This window comes from Sturnus vulgaris, unplaced genomic scaffold, assembly GCF_052056855.1.
Source record: "Sturnus vulgaris isolate bStuVul1 unplaced genomic scaffold, bStuVul1.hap1 Scaffold_195, whole genome shotgun sequence".
NCBI classification, from domain to species: domain Eukaryota; kingdom Metazoa; phylum Chordata; class Aves; order Passeriformes; family Sturnidae; genus Sturnus; species Sturnus vulgaris.
In genome coordinates, this window is record NW_028276170.1 from 5,533,820 (window position 1) to 5,557,395 (window position 23,576).

The 23,576-nt window shown below is 51.6% G+C and overlaps 1 protein-coding gene across 1 annotated transcript in view; it reads right to left on the reverse strand.

Annotated features, from left to right (window-relative positions):
* The window catches only part of LOC148218027 (uncharacterized), a 775,474-nt gene that overhangs the window by 374,455 nt on the left and 377,443 nt on the right, over nucleotides 1-23,576 (reverse strand). The window contains 1 exon segment of the mRNA XM_088158035.1: nucleotides 8,605-9,096. Within this exon segment, the coding sequence (XP_088014161.1) occupies nucleotides 8,605-9,096 (492 nt within the window).

Below are 23,576 nucleotides of genomic sequence, written 5' to 3' on the forward strand. Positions count from 1 at the left end.
CTCCATTTACAAGTGACTCCATCACTTCCCTGGGCAGCCCATTCCAATGCCCAATCACCCTGTGAATAAATTTTTTCTAATGTTCAGGATAAACCTTCCTTTGGTGCAGTTAAGGCTGTGTCCTCTTGTCCTGTCCCTGTTCCCTAAGAGAAGAGCCCGACCTCCACCAGGCTGCACCCTCCTGTCAGGGAGTTGTAGAGAGTGATGAGGTCTCCCCTGAGCCTCCTCTTCCCCAGGATAAACATTCCCAGCTCCCTCAGCTGCTCCTCACAGGACTTGTGTTCCACAGCTTCTCCCCTGTTGTTCCACAGCCACTGCTCCTGTTCCAGTGCAGCTGCAACCCCTCCAGTGGTGCTGCTCCCACTCCAGTGCTGCTCGTCTGTGACAATGAGGGGCCATTGTGACACTGAGTGGACACATAGTACTGTGGGGAAACTGTGACATTGAGGGGACAGATGGAACCCTGGGGCCATTGTGACACTGCAGGGCCTCCTGGAATTGTAGGGCCATTATTACACTAAGGGGACAAATCGAGCTCGGGGTCCCTTGTGACAGTGAGGGCACACATGACACTTTGGGGCCATTGTGACATGAGGGGACATGGAACACTGGGGCCACTGTGCCACTGCAGAGCCTCCTGGAAGCATGGGGCATTGTGACATGAGGGGACACATGGAACCATCGGGCAATTGTGACATGGCAGGGGCTCTTGGAACTGTGGGACCATGGTGATACTGAAGGGACACATGGAACTGTGGGGCCATTGTGACACTGAGGGGACACATGAAAGCCTGGGGCCATTGTTTCACCGAGGAGAAACATGGAATCCTGAGGCCACTGTCAAACTGAGGAGACAAATGGAACCCTGAGGCCATTGTGACAGGAAGGGATACATGGAACCATTGGGCCATTGTAACACTAATGGGACACGTGGATCTTTGGGGATATTGTAACTTTGAGGGGACTGGAATCGTGGGGCCATTGTGATATTCAGGGTACACATGGAAGGGTGAGACGTTGTGACACCTCAGGGCCTCTTGGAGCTGTGGGACCATTGTGACACTGAGAGGTCACACGGCACACTGGCACTATTGTGCCACTGAGGGGACACATGGAAAAATGGAGCAAATGTGACACTGCAGGGCCTCCTGGAACTGTGTGGACATTGTGACATTGAGGGGACACGTGGGACTGTGGGGCCATTGTGACACTCCAGTGTTTTGTGTAATCCAGAGGCCCCTGTGATTCTGCGGGTCCTCATGGAACCAAGGATCCATTGTGATCCCACAAGGCCTTGTCGTTCTCTGCGACTTCATGGAACTGAGGGGACACTGTGACACTGTGGAGTCTCTTGAATCCAAGAATCCATTGTGACACTTTCGGGATTTGGGGAAAGAAAGTGACTCTGTGACACTGTGGGGTCTTGTAGAATCCAGAGGCCCTCATAGTTCTACGGGACCTCATGGGACCAAGAATCCTTTGAGATATTTTGGGGCTTTAGGGAAAGAAAGGGATCCTGTGACACTGTGCTATCTCATGGAATCCACAGGCCCCTATGGTTCTGCGGGGATTTTTGGAACCAAGGGGCCATTGTGATGCCTCAGGGCCTTATGGTGTCCAGAGATCATTGTGACATTGTGGGGTCTCCTGGAATGAAGGATCCATTTTGACTTTACAGGGCCTCATGGAGCCAAGGGTGACAACACAAGACCTCACAACAGAAAGGGGGGACCCTCTGTGCTGGTTTTGCACGTTTGACATTTTGTGAGGAGTGAAGAAGCCACCCCCAGAAATGATTTTTTTTGACAGGAGCTGCTAAGAGCTTCCTCCATGTCTGACAAAATCTAATCAGTGATTAGTTTTGAGAATTGACAACCTCTTAAACCACTGAAAAAGCTGTGCAGCCACAGCGGCCACACTGTCCTGGCTGGGGCCCTTGAAAATCCTGGCACAGCTGCCCAGAATTCTCCACTGTAAACAGCCCTGGGCACCACCAGCAGGGATCATATGATTATCTGCAGGCCTTGGAACAAGATATTATCTCTTTCACTGTACAGATGAGACTTGCAGACCTTCAATTCTCTCTCGAGTGAGACAACAGACAGAGTGAAGACATGTAGAGGAACAAAATGTGGACCCCAAGGTTAGAGAAGTAGAATTCAGGTCCCAGATGGGAGGGATTGAGGAGATGCCTCACTCTTGGGCTGAAATCCTCTTGTAAGTCTATGGGAAAGATAAAGTTGATATGTCAGACTCTATTTCCCTGTAGCTTGTTGAAAAGCACATGAAGGATGAAATGTTTCAATTGTAGACATGAGCAAAAGCATCCATGCTGAACAAACAGATATTGAAGTAGCTTGAACAGAGAGAGATGAGAGTGATGAAGACCCTTTACCCCAGGGAAGAAGAAGAGAAACTCTGTTCCCAGAGATGAAGATGATCTCAGAGAAAGATGAAGAGAACCTTTGCTTCTGAGCAGCTCATCCTTAAAAGTGTACCCCATTAGCCAAAGATTGAGCCCTCAAAAACAATTGTGGGGAAAATTGTAGGCCGAGTGGAGAGACTTTTACAAAGTGATGAGATTTCCATTTTCCTGGGCAGCTGATGCACTGTGACTTTGAAGCCACGAGAGAATTGTCTCTTGTGGAGAAGTCTCCATAGCATGACAAGAGAGACTCCTCTCCCTAAGTGAACTGGAAAAAGAGTATTTTAGAGATGGTAAACTGGCTGAATTGTTCCTGCACTCTGTCAGTGGGAAAGAAAAGAAGGTGTGGAGGGAGAAGAAGTGTTGTGAAGGTTTTATTCTGATTCTTATAATTCTTTTAGTTTTGTTAGTACAGTCCTTTCTTTATACCCTTTAAGGTTTGAGCCTGCTTTGCCTTCCTCCTAATCCTATCTCACAGCAGGAAATGAGTAAATAATTCTAGTGGAAGATTTGGCCAGCACTAAACCTGTAGTAGCTAACAGCTGGCCTGGAGGCCTTACAGTTATAACTAATCCTAATTGTAATTTTATAATGTAAATAATTCTATAACTACCGTAATGTTATAACTTGAGCAGTCTGGGCTGTTGGGGAGCAGGTCTAGGCCATCTGGGACACGGGCAGCCACTGGCCATTTAGCCAGATGGCAACTAATTTAGCCAAGCAGAGCTAACCGTGCAGACTTCAAAGGCTATATAGGGAGAACAGCCCTCAATAAAAGTTGGTTTTTGTTGCACGAACACAGAGTTTTTTGTCATCACTTCTGTCTCAACTGCAATGAGTGGTGACCCCGATGTGATAGGCAATAGCCCGGCTGTGGGGATAGTGGTGGAGATGGAACCCCAGTGGGGGAAGGTGACTGGGAAGAGCTGCCAGCAGTCGAGAGCTGTGGAGGTCCAGACCTTGTTAACAGAAGAACCTGCTGGGGACCCTTGTAAATAGAAGATTCTTACAAAAAGAAGAAGCAGATGGAGATATAGGAATGTGATTTTCCAGAGAAGAAATAGAAGGGGATCAGAGCCATGGACTGGACACAGCTGCAAGAGCTGCAACAGAGACACCATGGGCAACATCCACCAGGGAAGTGGCCGGTCAAAATTGGATGTTTCTGCCACTCCTTCCCAGTCAGCCTCATCTTAGTCTCCAGCAGAGTCAATTCCTGCAATCCTCCCGTCACCCTGGCAATGGACTCAGCATCTGTCCCCACATGTCCCAATGGCATTAGGGTACACTGTGCACCAGGATCAACTAACAGTCTATATTTCTGTGGCTCTGATGTGCCAGGACATCAGATCCACACCACTCAAAAGACCCAGTTTTCCTGTGCCTCTCCCTGGCTAGAGGCAGGGCCCCTCTAGCCCTGGTTATTATTTCCTTCCTGGGCATACATACCAGAGGTTCTGTCAAGCGGATCCGACAGATCATCCTCCCTTCTGTATTACCCAACACCTCGGTCATGGGAGGTTGAGACTACCTTCACTTTAGTGGAGCTCCCTCAGTTAGTGTTTTCCTCCTTGAGTTGACACACCTGTGCTGCCAGCACAGAAGTGGGTTTCCCATCCCACCTTCTCATGTCTTCCCCATGGCCACGCAGAAAGAACCACAGGCAGCTTGTGGGGTGTACCCTCTCTCTAGCTGGGGGATGTTGGGTTCTGACTTTGGGGCCTGTGACTTGCACAAGTGCCATATGGGAAACTGTTCCTCCTCACCTCTTCCCTCATCTCCTCCTGGAGGCTCTTAATCACAGCACAGACATGAGCCTGCATCAGGCCATTGATCATACTCTTGTAGTTCCTAAGCTTCTTGGCGACAGAATCCACTGTTTCTCGGCTGTTACCAGCATTAATTGTTGCAATGAAGGTGCTATATTGAAATGGCTCTAGGTTTGCCAGATTCCACAGCATCTGCCCTGTGCACCTGGCCTTGTCAGGGTCATTGTCATGCTGTCCATCCCTCCCAAAGAGCACCTCCAGCACTGCCACTTCTCTCAGCTCTTGGATCCCTTCCTCAAGGGTGCTCCAGCGCATTCTCTCTCTGTGGACAAACATCGCTCTTACACTCATTAAAAGTCGCTCCCAGAGGGAAAGGGATCTGAGTCCTGGGTCAAAGGTCCCAAATTCCTTGCCTCAGTACCATCCAGTTGCACACCTGCACCCATAGGGCCTCAGACCCAAAGTAACCAGGTTGTATAAGCCTCCCAACCTTCCCCTGTTCAGTTGTGTAGACTGTTAGTAGCAAGTTCTCAGATCTCGTTGTTCCTATTGCTTACTTTTCGCTGCAGGAATTATAATATCGTTAATTGCTCTTTCCCGTTGGATCTCTCCCTCAGACCCTGCCTTAATCCCTCCCTGCACCCAAGTGTATAAATATCCCTACCCTACCCTGGACCCTGCTTTTTTCCAGTTCATTCCCAGTACAGTGCACGCCTTCCTGTTTTGTTGTTTTCACCTCATTAAAATTCTTTTTCCAAACAATTGGATCAAAACTGTCTCTCTCCATAAAAGTCGTTAGATCCATTTCCCGGGGAAACCACCGGTCAGACTGTACGGGCTTGGACCGGGGGGTTTCGAGCCGAGCAAAAACCCACGGTGCACAGAGAGAGCCGCGGAAAACCCGAGCAGCGAGGCTTCAAAACGCCCGCGGAATGAGCAAGGAGCCTCTCCCCGCCCCGCCCCGGCCCCGCACACATCCCCTCCCGGGCTGCCGGGGTTTAGATACAATAACCATTCTTTGGGCACAAAGCAGAGGATCATGGAATTACCATCACAGTAACTCACTGCAAGAGAATCGTGTATACAATAATCACATGTATCTATCTATTTATAAAAGCATGTACTTGTCTCGGTTTGAAAGACAGGTATGGTCTAAGGAAAGGCAGGAGCCCCTTTTCTGCGATGCAGAGTGCAATCCCCCTCCCTTTTAATTATTTTAGGTCCAATTCAGACACCTTCAGGCAGGAGATATGGGGATGAGAATAACAGTTCTTTACTGGTATTTAACAAAGCAGAAAAAAACAACAACAGCTATAAAAATTGGCAACAGAAACAGTCTAGCTCCACTCCAGTCCCTTCTGGCCGCAGGCCGTCTCCCTGTGCTGTTACCGGTGCTGTGGGGGCAGGGCAGGTCCCGCGCAGTTGAAGAGGGCTGGGTGATGGCGGCCGCGGCCCAGGGGAGAGAGGGGATGGGGAAAGTGACTCCCCCCTCACGGTGTCGGTCGTGGTGCTCAGCAGAGTGTCCGGAGGTAGTAGGGTGAGCTGGGAGAGCCGCGGAGCGATGTCCAAAGGCAGGGAGCGTGGATCTCAGTGCTGGGATGACAGGGGAAGATGCCAGAGCAGAGCCCAGGTTGTCTTCCCACTCCACGAGCCAAGCGAGAGAGCCAGTCCCCTGCTCCAGACCCCCCTATCCCACCTTTCCTTTTCCGGTTCCCCCCCCCCTCCCCCTCCACCCACCCCCCTACGAGAGAACATTATCTGTCGTTTTAAGGTGTAGCCACAATTACTTAGCATAACAATGGGAGAAATTCCACAGAAAGAAAAACGAAGCATTCAACCCCCAACAGTACTGCACTCTGGATCCAGCAATGTGCTCTAGGACAGGAGTGGAGAGGCTGAACGGACACCAGGGGAGATGGGGAATGTACGGACACAGAAAAGCCTCCAAGGTCTTTAACCTCATTCCCAGCTTTTCCGTGTTTCCAGGGCTTTGACTGCTGGAATTGAATGAACTGAGATGTCACTGTGAAAAGCAGAGTAGTCTGGAACCAGGCACTGCTGCTGGAGTCAAAGTCTGGTCTTGTCACATCTCAGATTTGAAAAGATATTGAATAAAAAATTCCATTTCCCACTACCTTTCCCGGCACATACCTCTTCGCACATTACAAAATACAACTGAATTATTTCTATAGGGTAAAAAATAAAGTAAAATGAGCATTGAAAATATTCCCTGATAAAAAGTCAAATTGAGAAAATACAAAATAACGAAGTGTGTCTAGAAAAGCCGGCTGTGATTTCTCAGGTATTGGGCTCAGTGTCAGCTCCGAGCCGGGCTCTGTCTCCCCGGTGCCCAAGTGCCCGGGCCAGCTCTGAGCAGCCTCTCCCGGCTCTCCAGCCCGGCTTTGCCCCGGCTCTGCCCCGGGCAGGCACTCGGTGTTTCCGTGGTGCCCCTGCCCCGCTCAGCTCCCCGTGCCCTGCAAAGGCGCCGAGGCTGCGCTCGGTGCCCCTGGGTGTCACTGAGCGAGGCACTGACGAGCCCCGGTGCCCGGGCACAGCCCTGAGGGACACCCCTCGTCCCCGGCCTCCCGCGGGACACGGAGCCACTGCCCACAAGGCCCTGGCACGTCCGGCCCGGCCAATTCCTCCTGCCCCGGCCAGCCCGGGCTGCAGCCCCAGGGCTCTGCAGGCCGGGGCTGGGGCTGCCGGCTCCCACCGTGGCCAAAGCCTCCCAGGGCTCTGGCCACGCCAGGGGCTACAAGGCCACGAGGCCGGGGCTGCTCCGGGCCGCTTCCAGGCTGTCCCTCTGCTCTTGGGTGCCGGGGGTGGCCCTTTGTGACACGGGCGTGTGTCAGGGCCCTCGGTGATGCGCGACATTGTGGTGCTGTCATGAATGAGATTGTAATCCATTGAAATCCATTTATCCATTCATCATTAATGAGAGTATTTAAGATCGCTTAAAAATTGGTGACAAGGGCATGAACAAAAGTCAGATTTAATATTAAATGACAAAGCACATGTTTGTTGGCAAGATTCACTGTACTGCCTACAGAACAGCTGAGGCACAACAAGGGAAAACAAGCAACAACAAAACCAAAAAAATCCAGGCAACCAAAACAGAAATGAACTGAGAACTCTCTAGGAGAGTGTGGGTGGGTGTGTGCTGTGTTTAGGTGCATGGAACAAAAGAGAGTGCAGGCAAGGATTAAAAGGAACACGGCCTAAAACCTAATCAACACTAAGCAGCACTTTAACTTCTCCCTTAATTTGTCACTTATACCTTAGCCCCAGCAATCCAACAGAGGTACAACAATGAACTAATACCTAACTAAACTTATAACTTAACCTTAACAATTCAACAGAGCAGTAACACTTAACAGCATTTAACCTAACTTATAGCTATAACTTCCGTGTTGTACTTAGCAACTTAATAGAAAAACAACACTTAGCTTATGACTTACATTTAACAACCTAGCAATAGAATAACAAAAGTATTTAAGTAAGTTCATAACTATAACTAAACCTGGCATACAGGCCTTAGATATCCAAGGTACTTCCACATCTAGGAAAGCTGTATTTCTCCCAGATTTGCTATAGCATATGTGCAGGGGCACACACACAGACAGAACAGTCAGTACAGGCAATTCCCCCCAGAGCTCAGTGAAATCCTCCCTTCAGATGTTTTTGCATCTCCCACTGGCCGAAGGATGGGGCCTTGAGCAGTGAGGGTATGGGCCCAGGACACGTCGTGTTTCAGCGATCCTCCAGGCACAGCAAAGCCGAGGGTTTGCTGGCTCTGAGAGGCCCCTCAGAGGGAGACTGCTGGTCACAGCCCACGGTGGCCCAGGAGAGCTCAAAGGTCTCCTTTTGGATTTCTGCTGGCAGGGTCACAAGAGAGTGGGCTCCAGTCATAACCATGTTTCATCCTGGCCTCAGTCTGGGTCAGCACTTTCTCTAGGAGTGGGGGAATGCATCCCCACGCTGGGATCTCAGGGGTGCCCATGGCCTGGGTGACGCTGGCCCGATGCCAGGCACCCACCAAAGCCACTCTGATCCTGCTCCTCCAGCTGCAAGGGAAGAGAAAGTTTAACCAGGAACTCCAGGATCAGATTAAGATGGGACGAGCAAACACAACAAACAGCAAAACGGGTGTCACAGACCCAGCCTGGGCACAGCGAGGGAATTTATTCCCAATCAAATCATAGCAACAGAAGGAAAAGAGAGAGAAATCTCTCCAAGCACTTCCCCCCACCCAGTGGGGTCACCAGGAACACAGATCACCAGGGCTCTGCCCAACGGGGGTCACTGGGGATCATCCAACACTGATCCTCCCATGGGGGATGGAGCTGGAGCAGAGCACGAAGCTCTTCCCACACTCGGGGCACTCACAGGGCTTCCCTTAGTGGTGACTCCGTTGGTGTCGGGTCAAGTTAGAGCTCTGTGAGAAGCTCTTCCCACACTCAGGACACTCGTAGGGCCTCTCCCCAGTGTGGATGAGACGGTGCCTGATGAGGGTGGAGTTGTGCTTGAATCCCTTCCTGCAGTCGGGGCAGCGGAAGGGCCTCTCCTCTGTGTGAATCCGCTCATGTTGGAGGAGACTGGAGCTGGTCTGAAACCTCTTCCCACACTTGGGACACTCGTAGGGCCTCTCTCCAGTGTGGATGCGCTGGTGGCTTCTCAGGTGAGAACTCAAGCCAAAGCTCTTCCCACATTCCAAGCAGCTGTAGGGCCGTTCCCCTGTGTGAACCACCTGGTGTCGGATCAGTGTGGAGCTGTCGCTGAATCTCTTCCCACATTCCCCACACTCGTAGGGCTTCTCCCCAGTGTGGGTCCTCTGGTGCCAGATCAGCTTGCAGCTCCACCTGAAACCCTTCCCACATTCCAAGCACTTGTGGGGCTTCTCCCCTCCATGAGGCTTCTCCACCAGCTCTGAGCTCTGCCTGGATCTCCAGCCGCCTTCCCGGCTCAGGGAGGGTCTTTCCTCCTCGCAGCTCCCTGGGCTGGGTTTGCAGCCACTCCTAGTGAGGGATCTCCCAGGCTTTTCCTCCTCCTCCATTAGCCCACACCTTCGGAATGACAGTTCCTGGTTTAAGGAAAAGAACAAGATAAGAGGTACTTGGGCTGGGGGCTTCTCCTTTCCCAAGATCATCTCAGGAAGTCACTGAGCATCTTGTGTCTGTGTGTAAGAACCTCCAAAACACCAAGATTCATCCCTGTGAAAATCGTGGAACCCTCTCCCCTGTCACCTGCTGCATGTGGGGGGAACAACACTCCTGGGGCTGGAGGGGAGGCTGCACATACAGGGAATGGTGGAACCTTGTGCTGCTTCCCGTTTCTTCTCATCCTCCTCCTCTGTTTTGACCAAATTTCCTCACAATCCTCTTCCTCCTACTATTCCTCCTCCTGAACAATCCCACCTTCTTCTCCCACGTGCAGTATTTGACCATTTTGTTGTTCAACCCTGCTTCTCCTTCCCTTCTCCTGCTGCCCCCAGGCCCAGCACCCACTGCCGGCTCCCTCTTCCCCCCAAACCCACAGCATCCCAGCGCAGGGGCAGCGATGGAGCTGGGGCAGCTCGGGCTGGGGCAGCGCTGGGCTCTCGGCCGCTCCCGCCCGCACTCGCTCCCCACTGCAGCCGCTGCCGCCACCACAGCGCGGGGGGGCCCGGCCTTGGCGCTCCCCCCCTCCCACCTCCCCAAATTCCCCTGCCGGGGGGCGCTGGGGCCAGGAGACAGACGAGTGACAGATCAGGGGGGGCTGGGAAGAGTCGGCAGCCAGAGAGCACTGAAAATCTCAGCAGTGACTGCAGTGGGATCTTCGGGGACTAAACATGGCAGGGCACCCATGCAGGGTAGAAAGGGAAAGCCAGGAAGGGATCCCGGGAAAAGGGCTGATGATTCCAAAATATCTCTGAAGCGTCCCTTGGGAACATGTTGAGGGAATTTGCCCATTCTCCCAGAGGTAAACAAGGACATGGACACACAGGGAGGCATTAAGGAAAGTCGAGAAGGGATATAGGCAATAGGGGATGGAAGGTGTCGGTGTGCTAGGAAGGGATTGGGTGAAGGGGAGTGTGCGGGAATATGGTTCAGGCAAGAAGCAGCAGGAGGAATCTATGTGGGGGAGAAAAAGGATGAAGGGAAAGAGGAGGAAGAAAAAAATACTAAGGATGGGGATGTTTTCCAGCAGGCTCTTAGCCTTAAGAGCTGCCAGCTGATGCAGATCCTTTGTATCCCCGGTTGCCAGGACAGGCACACAAGGAGGTCAGGATTGCAGGGGGTTTCTCTGTGCTGGGCAGCGACAGGAGCGGGCGCAGAGGGGCGGCACCGGGAGCACGGGCTGGGGGCCTGTGGGGAGCTGCGGGGCCGGGCCGGGGCTGTGGGGCAGCCGGGGCTCAGCGCCGGGCGCTGCCTGAGCCCAGCACCCCCCGGCAATTGCAGGCCCGGCAGTGGCCCCCGGCCCCCAGGAGGCTGCGGGACGCCCCGGCCGCTGCCCGGCCCCGTGGAGCTGCCGGCCCTGCCCGCCGGGGGGGCCGCGTTTGGACACTGCGGCAGGACAGGCACCGGCTCTGGGATACGGGCTGGCCACGGCAGCCACAGCACAAGGAGCAGCAGGACAAAGGAACAGCTGGGAAATGGGGATTGGACGTGCAAGCATCCAGATTAGCTTTTAAGCATTTTCCTTGGGTCAGTGCAGAAAGGAATGATTTAGCAGAAAGCTCAGCAGCTGTCAGAGGATGAGCACCCCCAGGCACTGAGGGGGCTGCAGGAGGGGCAGAAGAAGCCCCTGGAGCACTTGGTCACAAAGGCACAGCAGGGGAATGCAAGAAGGGATGAGGAAAAGGCCAAGGGGAAGGCAAAGGCCATGGCAGAGTTTCTACAGCCCCTGAGGGATGAACCCCAGGGCCCAAGGGAGCCCCAGCACCCAGGGGCTCTCACATCCTTACACCATCTTCAACCAGGTGCCCTCCTCACGCTGACACCATTCAGTCCTTGATGGCAAAGATGCTTTCTGGGGATGCCCACTCACACAGGATGGTAAACTGGATTTTGCCTTTGAGTGGGAACAAGAGGTAGAAGGGAAAATGGAAAAGACATGGACCGTCCTTCTGCAGGGATGCACGGAAGCACCAGCCTTATTGGGACAAATCTTGCAGAAAATATCACAAGAATTTACCCCACCCCCAGGGACTGGGTTAATGCAGGATGTGGATGACTTGCTGCAGTCAGGAGGACAAGAAGTGGTAGAAGAAGCCTCTGTGAAATGGCTGAATGTTCAGGCTAAAAAGCATCTTTGATTATTTGAAAAAACAGCGCAAATGGTGGAGAAAAAAGTAAAATATTTCGGACATATTTTGACTCAAGGTTTGTGGTGTATTAACCCAGGGAGGGACCAGGGAATCTCAGAAGCAATATTACCCAGCACTAAAATGGAACTGGGACAATTCTGAGGATTAACAGGGATTTGCAGAACCTGCACTGAGGATTCTCTGTTCCAGCAAGAATATTGTACGACTTTTTAACCCCAGACAGCCCTAGTATTATGGTATGGACATAAGAAAAAGAACAAAACTTGAGAAAATGAAAAAAGAAAGTGATGGACGCCACAGCCATGGCTCTACCAGAGTCAGAAAAGAAATTGGAATGGGATGTGGATGTTAAACAGGGCCATGCCAAAGGAATTTGGAATTCCCGGCTGCAGGAGCAGCATGGGAGGGCACCACTGACCCTGCACTGAAGGCAACGCAGCAGCAGCCAGGGCTCCACATCGGGCCAAGCCCCTGGGCCTGCCCACAGATCCTCTGCTGAAATCCTCTGCCTGGGCACCCTCCTTTGGCATCTCCACACACTGGGGCCAATCCTTGCTGCCACTGCTGGAGCTTCGCTGCTTTCTGTGCCTGCACTGCCACAGCTGCTGGGGAAGACAACGGCACAATTCCACTCTGCCCCTCAGTTACACTCACACACTGGGCTGCCGGGCATTCCATGGTCAGAAAATATAGCAAGCTAAAATTATTAAAAATCTATTTCTATACTCAGGCTTCATGTGCTTTGCATTGGGGAAACGAATTTTAAAGAGATTTCTAAGGAATGTTCCTCCACTCAACAGAGAGGAGTTTAACATCTCAATAGACTGGGAATAGCCCAAAAGATACTCACAAAGATAACGACCATTAAGGCCCATCAGCAAACATCAAGGAACACCCACCCCAGACACTGCCCCTGGCATAGTTGGAGACACCTGGTCTGCAAAAGGCTGAGAAGGAAATCCAGGAGTGCGGACTTAATTAATATAGAGGGGAAGAAATTCGGGTCCGATAGGAAATTAAATAGTAACAACTACACAACTTGGAAGCAATGAACATTAAACCAATGGATTTCTATGAGTTCAAACTGTAAAAAGTTAAGGGAAAATCTAGTAAAACTCACGTGTCATGGAATGATTTTCTCTGCACACCCGGGCTATTTGTGGATGAAATGATTTCTGCTACACATCCTGGCCAGAATCAAGCAATTCCTTGATTCTCTAACAGTAGAAATGGTGTTGAAGAGTTTTAGTTCTTCCCGCGGTTTTGGTGACAAGACTACACCATTAGAAGGTTTTTTCTTAATAATCCTACTTTTATAAGATTCATTCCAGGCAGAGTCAGGAGAGCAGCTTTAGAAATGCAAATTAACTCTGCTGAAGAAATGTATGGACAATTTACCAAACTATTCTTGCCTGGGGGAGGAATTTTGCAGATTTCCTCTGTCCCCCACTCCAAGCTCTGCCTGCCTGCACAGATGGAATTTGCACAACTAAAGGCAGAGCCCATAGTGAGGATATCTGACTGCAACAGAAACTGGTTAAGCTGCAAAGGGAAATAGCAAACGCAGAATGTTGGGAAGACTTCATGAAAAAAAGCGGGGGGGAAATCATCCCTCTCCTCACTCCAACCTGTGCTGTCACTGTCCAGGTTATATAGGGTGTATTGGGGCACTGGGGTGTTTTTGCAGCCACAAGTTCAGGGAAATGAGTTGGAAATTCGAGTATGTGGCGATTTAATTAGAAATGAAAACTAACACTGCTAGGGCAATGTGTGCAAGATGTACCAAACTCTTCTAGCCTGGGGGAGGAATTGGGCTGATTCCATCTGCCCCTCACCCCAAGCTCAGCCTGCTTGCACAGATGGAATTTGCACAACTAAAGGCAGAGCCCATAGTGAGGATATCTGACTGCAACAGAAATTGGTTAAGCTGCAAAGGGAAACAGCAAACGGAGAATTTTGTGCAACCTTCATGAAAAATAGAGGGGGGGGGAGTATCATCCCTCTCTCCAGAGCACTGGGGTGTTTTTGCTAATCCAGAGAAACCAGTTGGGGATCCAAGTATTTGATGATTTCATAAGATTAACGTGGTCAATTGATGCAGCCCTGGCTGCAGGGAGCACCCCAAAACTGGAAAAAAGATGAACAGACACCAGAACAAATCCTACAACACCATGGACCAGCCCCAGGTAGCCCTAACGAATTCATATCAGGAGACAGAGAAGTCATTTATCATTTCGATGGCATAATTAGATTACACAATGTCCTCAAAATAACACCCAACCAGACAGCTCCAGCTCCTCACCTTCTTCCCGACCAATCCACTCAGATGAGGAATGCAACGTTTCCCGATGGAATGGAATCAGATGATCTATTAACAGAAAGTGGAGAAGTTTGTGGAAAATTAAATGACTCAAACTGCTGTTTGCAAACAGATCACAAAGGAAAAGTGGTGAAACAGATAACAAAGGAAGTGAGAAAGTAGCTCATATTCCGGTCAAATGTGGAAAGGAAGGGAATGGGACACGTTTTCGTGGTTCCCTGGCAGACCATGGCTTAAACGAAGGCTGCTCCTCCTCTGACGTGCTGCAGAAACTCTCAGCTTTTTACCATGCACGACACCTTGCGTCAAACAGGATGCAGGAAAAGAGATTGAGTCGATGGAAATTAAAAGTTAGTAAAGGCAATTCTTGAGAAAATGAGAGAAGGAGGGATTGAAAGCAGTAAGATTAATATCGTAGGAGGGGTGCATATTAAGGGGGACATGCAGTAGGTGGATCGGGAAGTCTGAACCCTCCAAGTACCTCAGCCAGTAGGGAAGGGGAGAGGGAGGTGCAGAAGGGAAAATGAGGATAAAAAGGAGGCGGCGCTTTAGAGACCGCATGGCAAATGCCTCATGGCCTCTCTCTTTGTTCATCAATAAAGTCACTTTTACAGGACTCTGTCTCCTTTGGGCACACAAACCTCTGGCCACGGGAATTTTCCCGCACAGCCCCGGGCACAGGGCAGACACCTCTGTGCCACCCACAGCAACCGGGACGAGCCAGCGCTGCTCCGGCACCGGCTCCTGCCGAGGCCCCAGCGGGAAGGAGACCGCGGGCAGCCGCTCCCGCAGCGCCCTCAGCCCAGCGCCAACACGGGCCGGCACCGGCACAACCAACCCGCCAGAGCCCCCTGCCGCCCCCGAGGCCCGCAGCGAGCCCCGAGCCCCCGCACAACCGAGCGCGGCTCCCACCTGCGCTGGGGCCGCCTCCGAGCTCCGCCGCCGCCTCCCCGGGCTCCGGCCGCTGCCGCCGCTGCCGGGCCCGCACAGACGCTGCCACAATGGCGCCTTTGCTGCTCTGCCCAATCAGCGCGCGACAACCAGGAGTGACATTGGCACAATCAGCCAATGGCAGCGAGGGCCGGGCTCTGCACACGGCCCAGCCTCGGCCCGCGCTCTCAGGGCCCCCCGGGCTGGGTGAGGGCAAAGGCGGAGATGAGGAACAGCCCTGGAACGGGCCCGGGCCCGAGCCGCCATTGGCCTGGAAACACAAACAAAGTTCTCCGCAGCTCCCGGCACGCCTTTCCCAGCCCTGCGTGTTCGCTGCCTCCGGCTCAGCGCGCAGCCCTGGAGCCTCACTTCTCCTACCCCCTAATTAGGAGCGTCTGTGCTTGGCTTTAATTTTCCCCCAAAAGGGAAAACTGCCCCACAAGCCATGTGGATGAGTGGGAGAGGGGAGAGATTTCTGGCAGAAAACTCGATAAACTCAGAGCAGGATAATGAGAAGTAAATGAAGACCCTTCAAACCAGGTTTCCACACGCCTCCCTCTTCCAGCTGCACCTCCTACCCCGGCAGTGCAGGGTGGGAGAAACGACGCTCACTTTGTAAAATTTTAAAGGTTTATTAAGTCTTAGCAAAAAAAATACACCAAAAGACTGAATAAAGAGAAAAATCAGCGCTGGTAGCACAGGACTAAAGCAGCAGACCCGGGTGTGATTTGGGGGCCCGGGGGCTCCCCGGGCCGCCCCCGCTCCTCCCCCCCCCCCCGATCTCGGCCAACGGGTGCGAGCGGCGCGGCCCCGCTGCTGAGCACTGACCCCGCCCCGGGATCCGCCGAGACCCCCCCGAAAAAACCCGCACCTGCACCCCCCCTTCAGTCCCTCCAACCTTCCCAGTCCTGGGGGAAAGGGGAGGACCTGGGGCGGGGTCACCCGGAGACCCCCGGGGTGAGGAGCAGGAGAGGTGGGGAATTGGGCTCGCGGTGAGTGGGGGGTCCCGCGTGAGGATTTCGGGGGGGTACGCTCGAGGAATTTTGGGGGTCCTCGTGCGACGGATCCTCGTGCAAAGGGCTCCTCTCGTGCCACCGTATCCTCGTGTCACCCAGACCAGTTTGGGGAGCTCTTTGTGTCACCCAGAGGAATTTGGGGGCTACTCGTGTCACTGAGAGGAATTTGGGGGCCCCTCGTGTCATTGAGAGCCCTGCGAGTGTCACCAAGAGCTCCTCGAGTGCCACCAGCAGGAACGAGGGGTCTTCTCGTATCACCGAGAGCCCTGCGAGTGACAATGAGAGCCCTGTGCCACCAGGAGCCCCTGGAGTGCCACCAGCTCCTCGTATCACCGAGAGCCCCTCGTGCCACCAGGACCTCGTGCCAGAGAATTTGGGGAGAGTCTCTGTGCCACCCGGAGCCCCTGAGTGTCACCAGCCCCGTGCCAGGGTCCCCAGTGTCACCGCGGTCTCTCTCTGTGTCACACACCAGGAACCGACCCCCCCTCCGAGCACCAGGACCCCCGAATTTAACCGTCCTCGTGCACCGGGACCCCCTCAGGACCCTCGAGTTTCCTCTCTCCCCTCCTCGTGCACCGGCATCACCGGACCGCCCCCCCTTTCCCGAGGAATCGCCGGAGACCCCCTCCATCAATCACCGGGCACCGGGACCACCAGAGGACCTCCCCCATCAATCAGCACCGTCACCGTGCACCGGGACTCCCCCCCCCATCGAGCAGTGACACCCCCTCATCGTGCACCGGGACCGCCGGACCCCCCCTCAAACATCGCCAGCCTCGGGCACCGAGATCACCGGAGACCCCTCCATGAGTCACCGGGACCCCCCCGTCATGCACCAGGACCACCGGAGACCTCCCCAGGAATCACCGGACACCCCCTCACGAATCACCGGGCACCGGGACGCCCCCTCGGGCACCGGGACTGGACCCCCCCCTCGTGTACCGACCACCCTCCGGTGCACAGGGCCCGGACCCCCCTTTGTGCCCCCCCAGCCCCTCGCCCTCGCATTGGGCCCCCCCGGGGCCGAGGCAGAGCCCTCCCTGAGGGACACCCCTCATCCCCGGCCTGCAGCCGCCCATGGAGCCGCTGACCACAACTCCCTGCCTGCGTCCATCCGGCCAATTCCTCTGGCCCCGCACAGCCCAGCCTGCAAAGCCAGGCCTGGCACTGTGGGGCTCGGGGGGGTCTGTCCTGGGCCACTGGGCCTCACAGGGCTCTGGGCACAGCAGCGGTGTCACACACTGAAATGTTATGGGGAATGGCTTAAACGCTGCCAGGAAGGAGATTTGCACATTATGGCTAAACTGAATAAAGAGGCTGAGACCACCCCAGCCCAGCCCTCCTTCACCTGACTGCAGCTTTGGCCTGGGACTTGAGCGGCCTAACAGCACCTGAGGTACCATCAAGGTGACACCATTGATCAATTGCCTCTGGTCTAGGGACAAGGACACGAGACTGAGGCAGGAGAATGTATCCAAAGCAAGGCAAAGCCAGCAGCTGTCCTGAAAATCAGCTTGGGCCAGGCTGGGGCTGGGGGAGGCCGTAGCCCACAGGCTCATCTGCTGAGGCCACGTTTGCACACACTGCCCACAGCCAGCCAGGGAGGAGGAGAGTTCTGGGGCTGTGGGGGAACCTCTGCCCACAGGCACTGAACACCCATCCTCCCTCACACAAACTGGCTCCGCTGGAAAATCCCCAGCCCGGGAAGGCCACATCCACGGCACATTGCCGTGAGGGGCAGCTGAGGAGGTGCCAGAATCCATCCAAGAGCCCCAAAGCGCTGCCCAGACTCACTGCTGAGGCCTTGCAGCACAGCACTGCTCCTGATGCAAAGGGATGCAGCAGAGCCAGAGGCTGCTGCCAGAGCCTGTCAGACTTGTCCCTGCCAGGGGAGGAACCTGGGCCTTCCCACCTGCCCCAAGTGTGTATGGACCCCCTGAACTCAGTGTTTGTGGGGGACCCTGAGCACCAAGAAGACAGAGATGTAGAGCATCCACAGGACACTACTGGGATCCATCTCCAAGAGGTCTGTAGATGCTCTCCATCAGAGAGCCTAATTCCATTGGGATCCACAGAGTGGTGCGGTGCTACATATAAACTATGTACATGGCCTGTCTTGTTCTAACTGAAAAATGTAAGCAATATTCTTAACTCTAACTCTATTATGTCTGAAGCCAGGTTCTTGGAGCCTCGGAGGAAACACTAGCATGTCTTTCAACCTTCACTAGAACATGTAGTACTTCTCTGGCGTCTAAGACCTTTTACTCACTAAAAGCACTTAAAACATATTCCATTTACTTACTTATTGTTCCCTCGTACTACAACCTAAACCTTCACCTCTGCTTTATGTGTGAGAGGCTTAACATATTTCAGTCCATCTCAAGACTTCAATTCAATCCCTGCACTCTGATTTCTCTCTGAAGGATTCAGAGAAACTCTTGACTTAATGACTCCAACACATCCCCACATTGATTTTAGAGGAGTCGTGTGTCCCACACACAGCCCCGCTGTCATTCTGCCCAAGCACAGCTGCTCCAGTGTTCCCAATAAAGCTTCCCAGTTCACCCGGTCCCGTTTATTGGGGGGCGGGACTGGGGAGGGACCTGGGGGGACCCCACTCCTTACAAACAGAAAATCCTGGATTTGGGTGAAACACTGGCTTGGGGTGTGCTTTCTTTTCCTCCTCCCTTTTGTCAACATCTGCTGTTTTCTGTCTCTCTGTGAATGCTAATTTTTGCTGTACACTTTCCCTCAGATAATTGAACTGCTTACCATATCAAGTGTAACAGTTGTTCTTCACCCAAATTTAACACGAGCAGGTGCTACTTCTCTTTCAGGTAAAGATCAGAGCTTGAATGCAGTGATTTCCAAGTGAATAAATTACCTTTCCCTCTTTCAGTCGGAAATGAGCTACTGCCACCTGCACTTGCCCTTCCCTTCCTCTCCTGAACCACCGAACAGCCCCACTGGGATGGCAGGAGCTGGGCCTGGGAACTGCTGCCTTTGGAGTTGCATCTCCTCCTCCCGTGGCCGCTGCTCAGAGCCCAGAAGTGCTCTGAGAACTTGAAGTTGTGGCAGCTGGGTTAGAGCCTACATGGGAGGAGGAGAAGGTTCACCAGAGCCCTTCTCCTGCCGTGCCAGCTCCAGGGCAAGGAGTGCAATGGAAGCCAGCCAATGTCCAAACCCCATCTGCTCTGCCAGTTCCTGTGGGAATGAGCTGCTGCGGAGGGGAAGATTTGGGTGGGAATGTGGTTCTCTAAGAAGGCCATAACTAAATGCTTGCATGGGGGTTTTGGCTTCTGGAGCAGTGGGGTAGGGCTGTGGTTGGTTCCTACCCCTCCATCCCATGATGATGTAAGGGGTGAGGGATGCCATGTGTGCTGTGCACTGGCAGTGATCCTCAAGAAATCCTTCTAATCCTCTCCTTCAAACTAGTCAAGCTCCTGGAAATGACAGGACAGAAAAAAAAAATAAATAAAAAGGTGCTCAGTTTTGTGCCCTCCTGCCCTTGTGTGGTGAGGGCCAGGAGGCAGAGGTCCAGCTTGGTCTCTCTTTGACCTTTTCTTTGAGACAACACTGTCTGCTCCCACCACAAAGGCACAGAGGGTGCTCTTTGCCCCCACCAGTGGGAAGTGGCTCTGCTGACCCCACTAAGAGTGCTGGAAGATGAGTCTGTGAACTAAACAGTTGAATATTGCCTAGAGGGGGGTAGCAGGCAGTAGATGTGCCACCATTCTCTTTCCAGGACCCCACTGGGAGTACTTGAACTATCGACGATGAGAGAGAGATGGGGACACTGAATGGTGATCAAAATCCAGTTTTTACTGAGCACTACATGTGCTTATATACCATTTACAGGAAGGCTGGTAATATTTTACTGCAATCACATAGACAAACCTTACATAGACAAACTCTCACACAGACAAACTTTACATTTGGACTTAGTAAAATCTTATTTCCCATAACCTAGACTTGATCCAGTCCTCTTGCAGTCAGATCTCTGTTTGCTCTTGCCAGGCATCCTCGTTGCCAGGCTGCATTTGCTAATTAAATCTGCAGTACTATCAGTCTCATTTGCATTACCCATATCCACATCTCCCCCGTTTCTTTTAACTGAAAATACACTCTTAAGCGATTTGTCGATTAAATTCTTAACACACTGTAAAATACAAGGAATAACTACTACAATGCATAATATGATGCCTAATACATGCAAACCTATTTGAACTAAATTCCTAACCCAGCCAGTGAGTCCTCAGTGCCCTAAGAGCCAGTTCAGCCAGTCGTAGCCATGATCTACCCGAAGTTTATTCACACCTTCTTTCAGGGCTTGAATGCTGGCATAGATGGGCTGGGAGTGGTCAGAAAGGTTAAGGCAACACATCCCATCGAATTCCTCAGCCACAGGCGGCGGCGGAGCTCGGAGGCGGCCCCAGCGCAGGTGGGAGCCGCGCTCGGTTGTGCGGGGGCTCGGGGCTCGCTGCGGGCCGAGGGGGCGGCAGGGGGCTCTGGCGGGTTGGTTGTGCCGGTGCCGGCCCGTGTTGGCGCTGGGCTGAGGGCGCTGCGGGAGCGGCTGCCCGCGGTCTCCTTCCCGCTGGGGCCTCGGCAGGAGCCGGTGCCGGAGCAGCGCAGGCTCGTCCCGGTTGCTGTGGGTGGCACAGAGGTGTCTGCCCTGTGCCCGGGGCTGTGCGGGAAAATTCCCGTGGCCAGAGGTTTGTGTGCCCGCAGGAGACAGAGGAGTCCTGTAAAAGTGACTTTATTGATGAACAAAGAGAGAGGCCATGCGGCATTTGCCATGCGGTCTCTAAAGCGCCGCCTCCTTTTTATCGTCATTTTCCCGTTTGCATCTCCCTGTCCCTTTCCCGACTGGCTGAGGTACTTTGACGGTTCAGACTTCCCGATCCACCTACTGCATGTCCCTCTTAATATTCACTCCTACTACGATATTAATCTTACTGCTTTCCATCCTGCCTTTTCTCATATTCTCAAGAATTGCCTTTACTAACTTTTAATTTCCATTGACTCAATTTCTTTTCCTGTGTCCTCTTTGGAGAAAGGTGTCGTGCATGGTAAAAAGCTGAGAGTTGCTGCAGCACGTCAGAAGAGGAGCAGCATTCGTTTAACCCGTGGTCTGCCAGAAAACCACGAAAACGTCTCCCATTCCCATCCTTTCTCCGGAATACGAGATATTTTCATATTTCCTTTGCTATCTGTTGAACCACTTTTCGGTTATCATCTGTTTGCAAACAGCCGTTTGCGTCATTTAATTTTCCACAAACTCCTCCTTCTTCTGTAAGTAGATAATCTCTTTCCATCCCATGGTGAAATGTCTCGTTCCTCATTTCAGCGGCTTGGTCAGCAGGAAGGTGAGGAGCTGGAGCTGTCTGCTTGGTTATTATTTCAAGGATACTTTTTAACCTAAGTATGCCACTCAAATTATGGATGGGTTTTCTGTGTCCTGATATGAATTCGTTAGGGATCCCAGGGGCTGGTCCATGGTGTTGTAGGATTTGTTCTGGTGGCCGTTCATCTTTTTCCCATTTTTGGGTGCTCCCTCCTGCCACGGCTGCATCAATTGACCACTTTTAGCTTATGAAATGATAAAATGTTTGGATTCCCAACTGATTTCTCTGGACTAGCAAAAACACCTCAGTGCTTTGGGGAGAGGGAGAATTTCCCCCCCACACACTTTTTTTCATGAAATTTGCTCAATATTCTCCGTTTGCTGTTTCCCTTTGCAGCTTAACCAGTTTCTGTTGCAGTCAGATATCCTCACTATGGGCTCTGCCTTTAGTTGTGCAAATTCCATCTGTGCAAGCAGGCAGAGCTGGGGGTGAGGGGCAGATGGACTCAGGGAAATTCCTCCCCCTGGCAAGAAGGCCCTTGGGCATTGTCCACACTTTTCCAGAGCAATGTTAATTTGCATTTCTAAAACTCCTCTCCGGGCTGCCTGGAACTAGGATTTTCTTCCAGAGCAGCCTTTAGGTGATTCACACGTCCACCCTCACAACCTGCTTTTTTTTTTTTTTTTTTTTTTTTTTTTTTTTTTTTTTTTTTTTTTTTTAACGATTTTTTATTAACAGTTCATGCGTTAAAGCCTCACCATTAATACTCTTCTAGGTTTGCAAAATGCATCCAAAAGGTGAGCTTCTAAAGATCCATTCCGAAATTCTGCTGTCATTAAGAGCCACCACAAATATATAGAAAAATATTCCAATGCAATCAAGTCTTTTCTGCCTCTTCTCCTAGGAGTAAAATTGCTTGTCACACCCCTGGCCCAAACCTAACTGACAATCTAAAAGTAGGATTAATGTGAAAATTTTTTCTCATGGTGTAATCTTGTCACTGAAACTGCAGGGACAATAAAAAACTCTCCAGCAATATCTTTAGTGTTAGAGAGTTAAGGCATTACTTGATCCTGGTCAGGATGTGCAACAGAAAAAATTTCATCCACACATAGCCCGGGTGTGCAGAGAAATTCATTCCATGAGATGTGAATTTTACTAGATTTTTCCTGAAATTTTACAGTCTGAACACATTGAAATCCATTGGTTTAATGTTCATTGCTTTAAAGTTGTGTAGTTCTTAGTGTTTGGTTTCCTATTGGACCTGGATTTCTCCTCCTATGATGTTAATGAGGTCCCACTCCTGGATTTCCTTCTCAGTCTTTCCCAGACCAGGTGTCTACATCTGGGCCAGGGGCAGTGTCTGGGGTGGGTGTTCCTTGATGTTTGCTGATGTTTCCTTGATGTTTTGTTGAATGTTGTTATCTTTGTGGGAATCTTTTGGGCTATTCCCAGTCTGTTGAGATGTTCAACTCATCTCTGTTGAGTGGTACAACATCTCTTAAAAAAAACCTTTTAAAATTTCTTTCCCGGAACAAGGGCAAACCGAGCCTGACTAGTAAAATGAAAGGTAAAAAAAATTTAAAGCTTGTATATTTTCCAACAGTGGAATCGCAGGCAGCCCAGTGTGTGAGTGTAATTGAGAGGCAGAGTCCTGGGTGGATGCTGTGAACAGCAAAGTGCCAAGGCAGGCTCTGTGCCAGCCCAGCTTCCTGTGGCAGAGATTTCACCAGAGACAGGATTCTGGCCACAGACTGCTTGAAATATACATCCCTTATCTCCAGCCCGCACTAGGTGGAGAATTCCCAGGGTAAGGAATTGCAAAGATCAATTCCAAGGGAGAGAATTGAATATCTGCCCTGGCTCTGGCCAAAGGTTATAATGGCCGGATGCTTGGCCTTCAGCCAAGGGCACACACTGACTCAGAAAACACTTCCTAAATGCAGCAACATGTTGCATATTCATAGACCTTCCTGCATTATTCAGAATCATTCTCCCCAACCTGTAAATCACTATTTTTTCCTTTCCTGGAGTTCTGGTGTCCCATAATCCAAGAATGTGAAGAATTTCCTGATTATCTTTTTTACCATTCTCTGAGTTATTTATATAAACAAAAGCTTTTTACAACAAAATGTTGTACTTCAAAAAAATATATTTTCCACTACTATTTCTAAGTTCTGTTAATCGCAGAGCTAAAATAAACTGTGTTCATACAGAAAAGTTTTCCAACATATAGCATCCATTGTAATATTTGCAAAAAGTCAATAATATAATATGTACTTATAACACACCTAGGATTCAATTTTTTTTCTGAATATGGAAGAGCCATAGCTGTGGCACCAATCATTTTGTTACATATCATTTTCATTTTATTTGTTGCTTTTCTTCTGTCCATACCACAACATTGAGGCTATTGGGGTTCAGAAAGTGATACAATGTTATGGGTAGAACAGAGAATTCTCAAT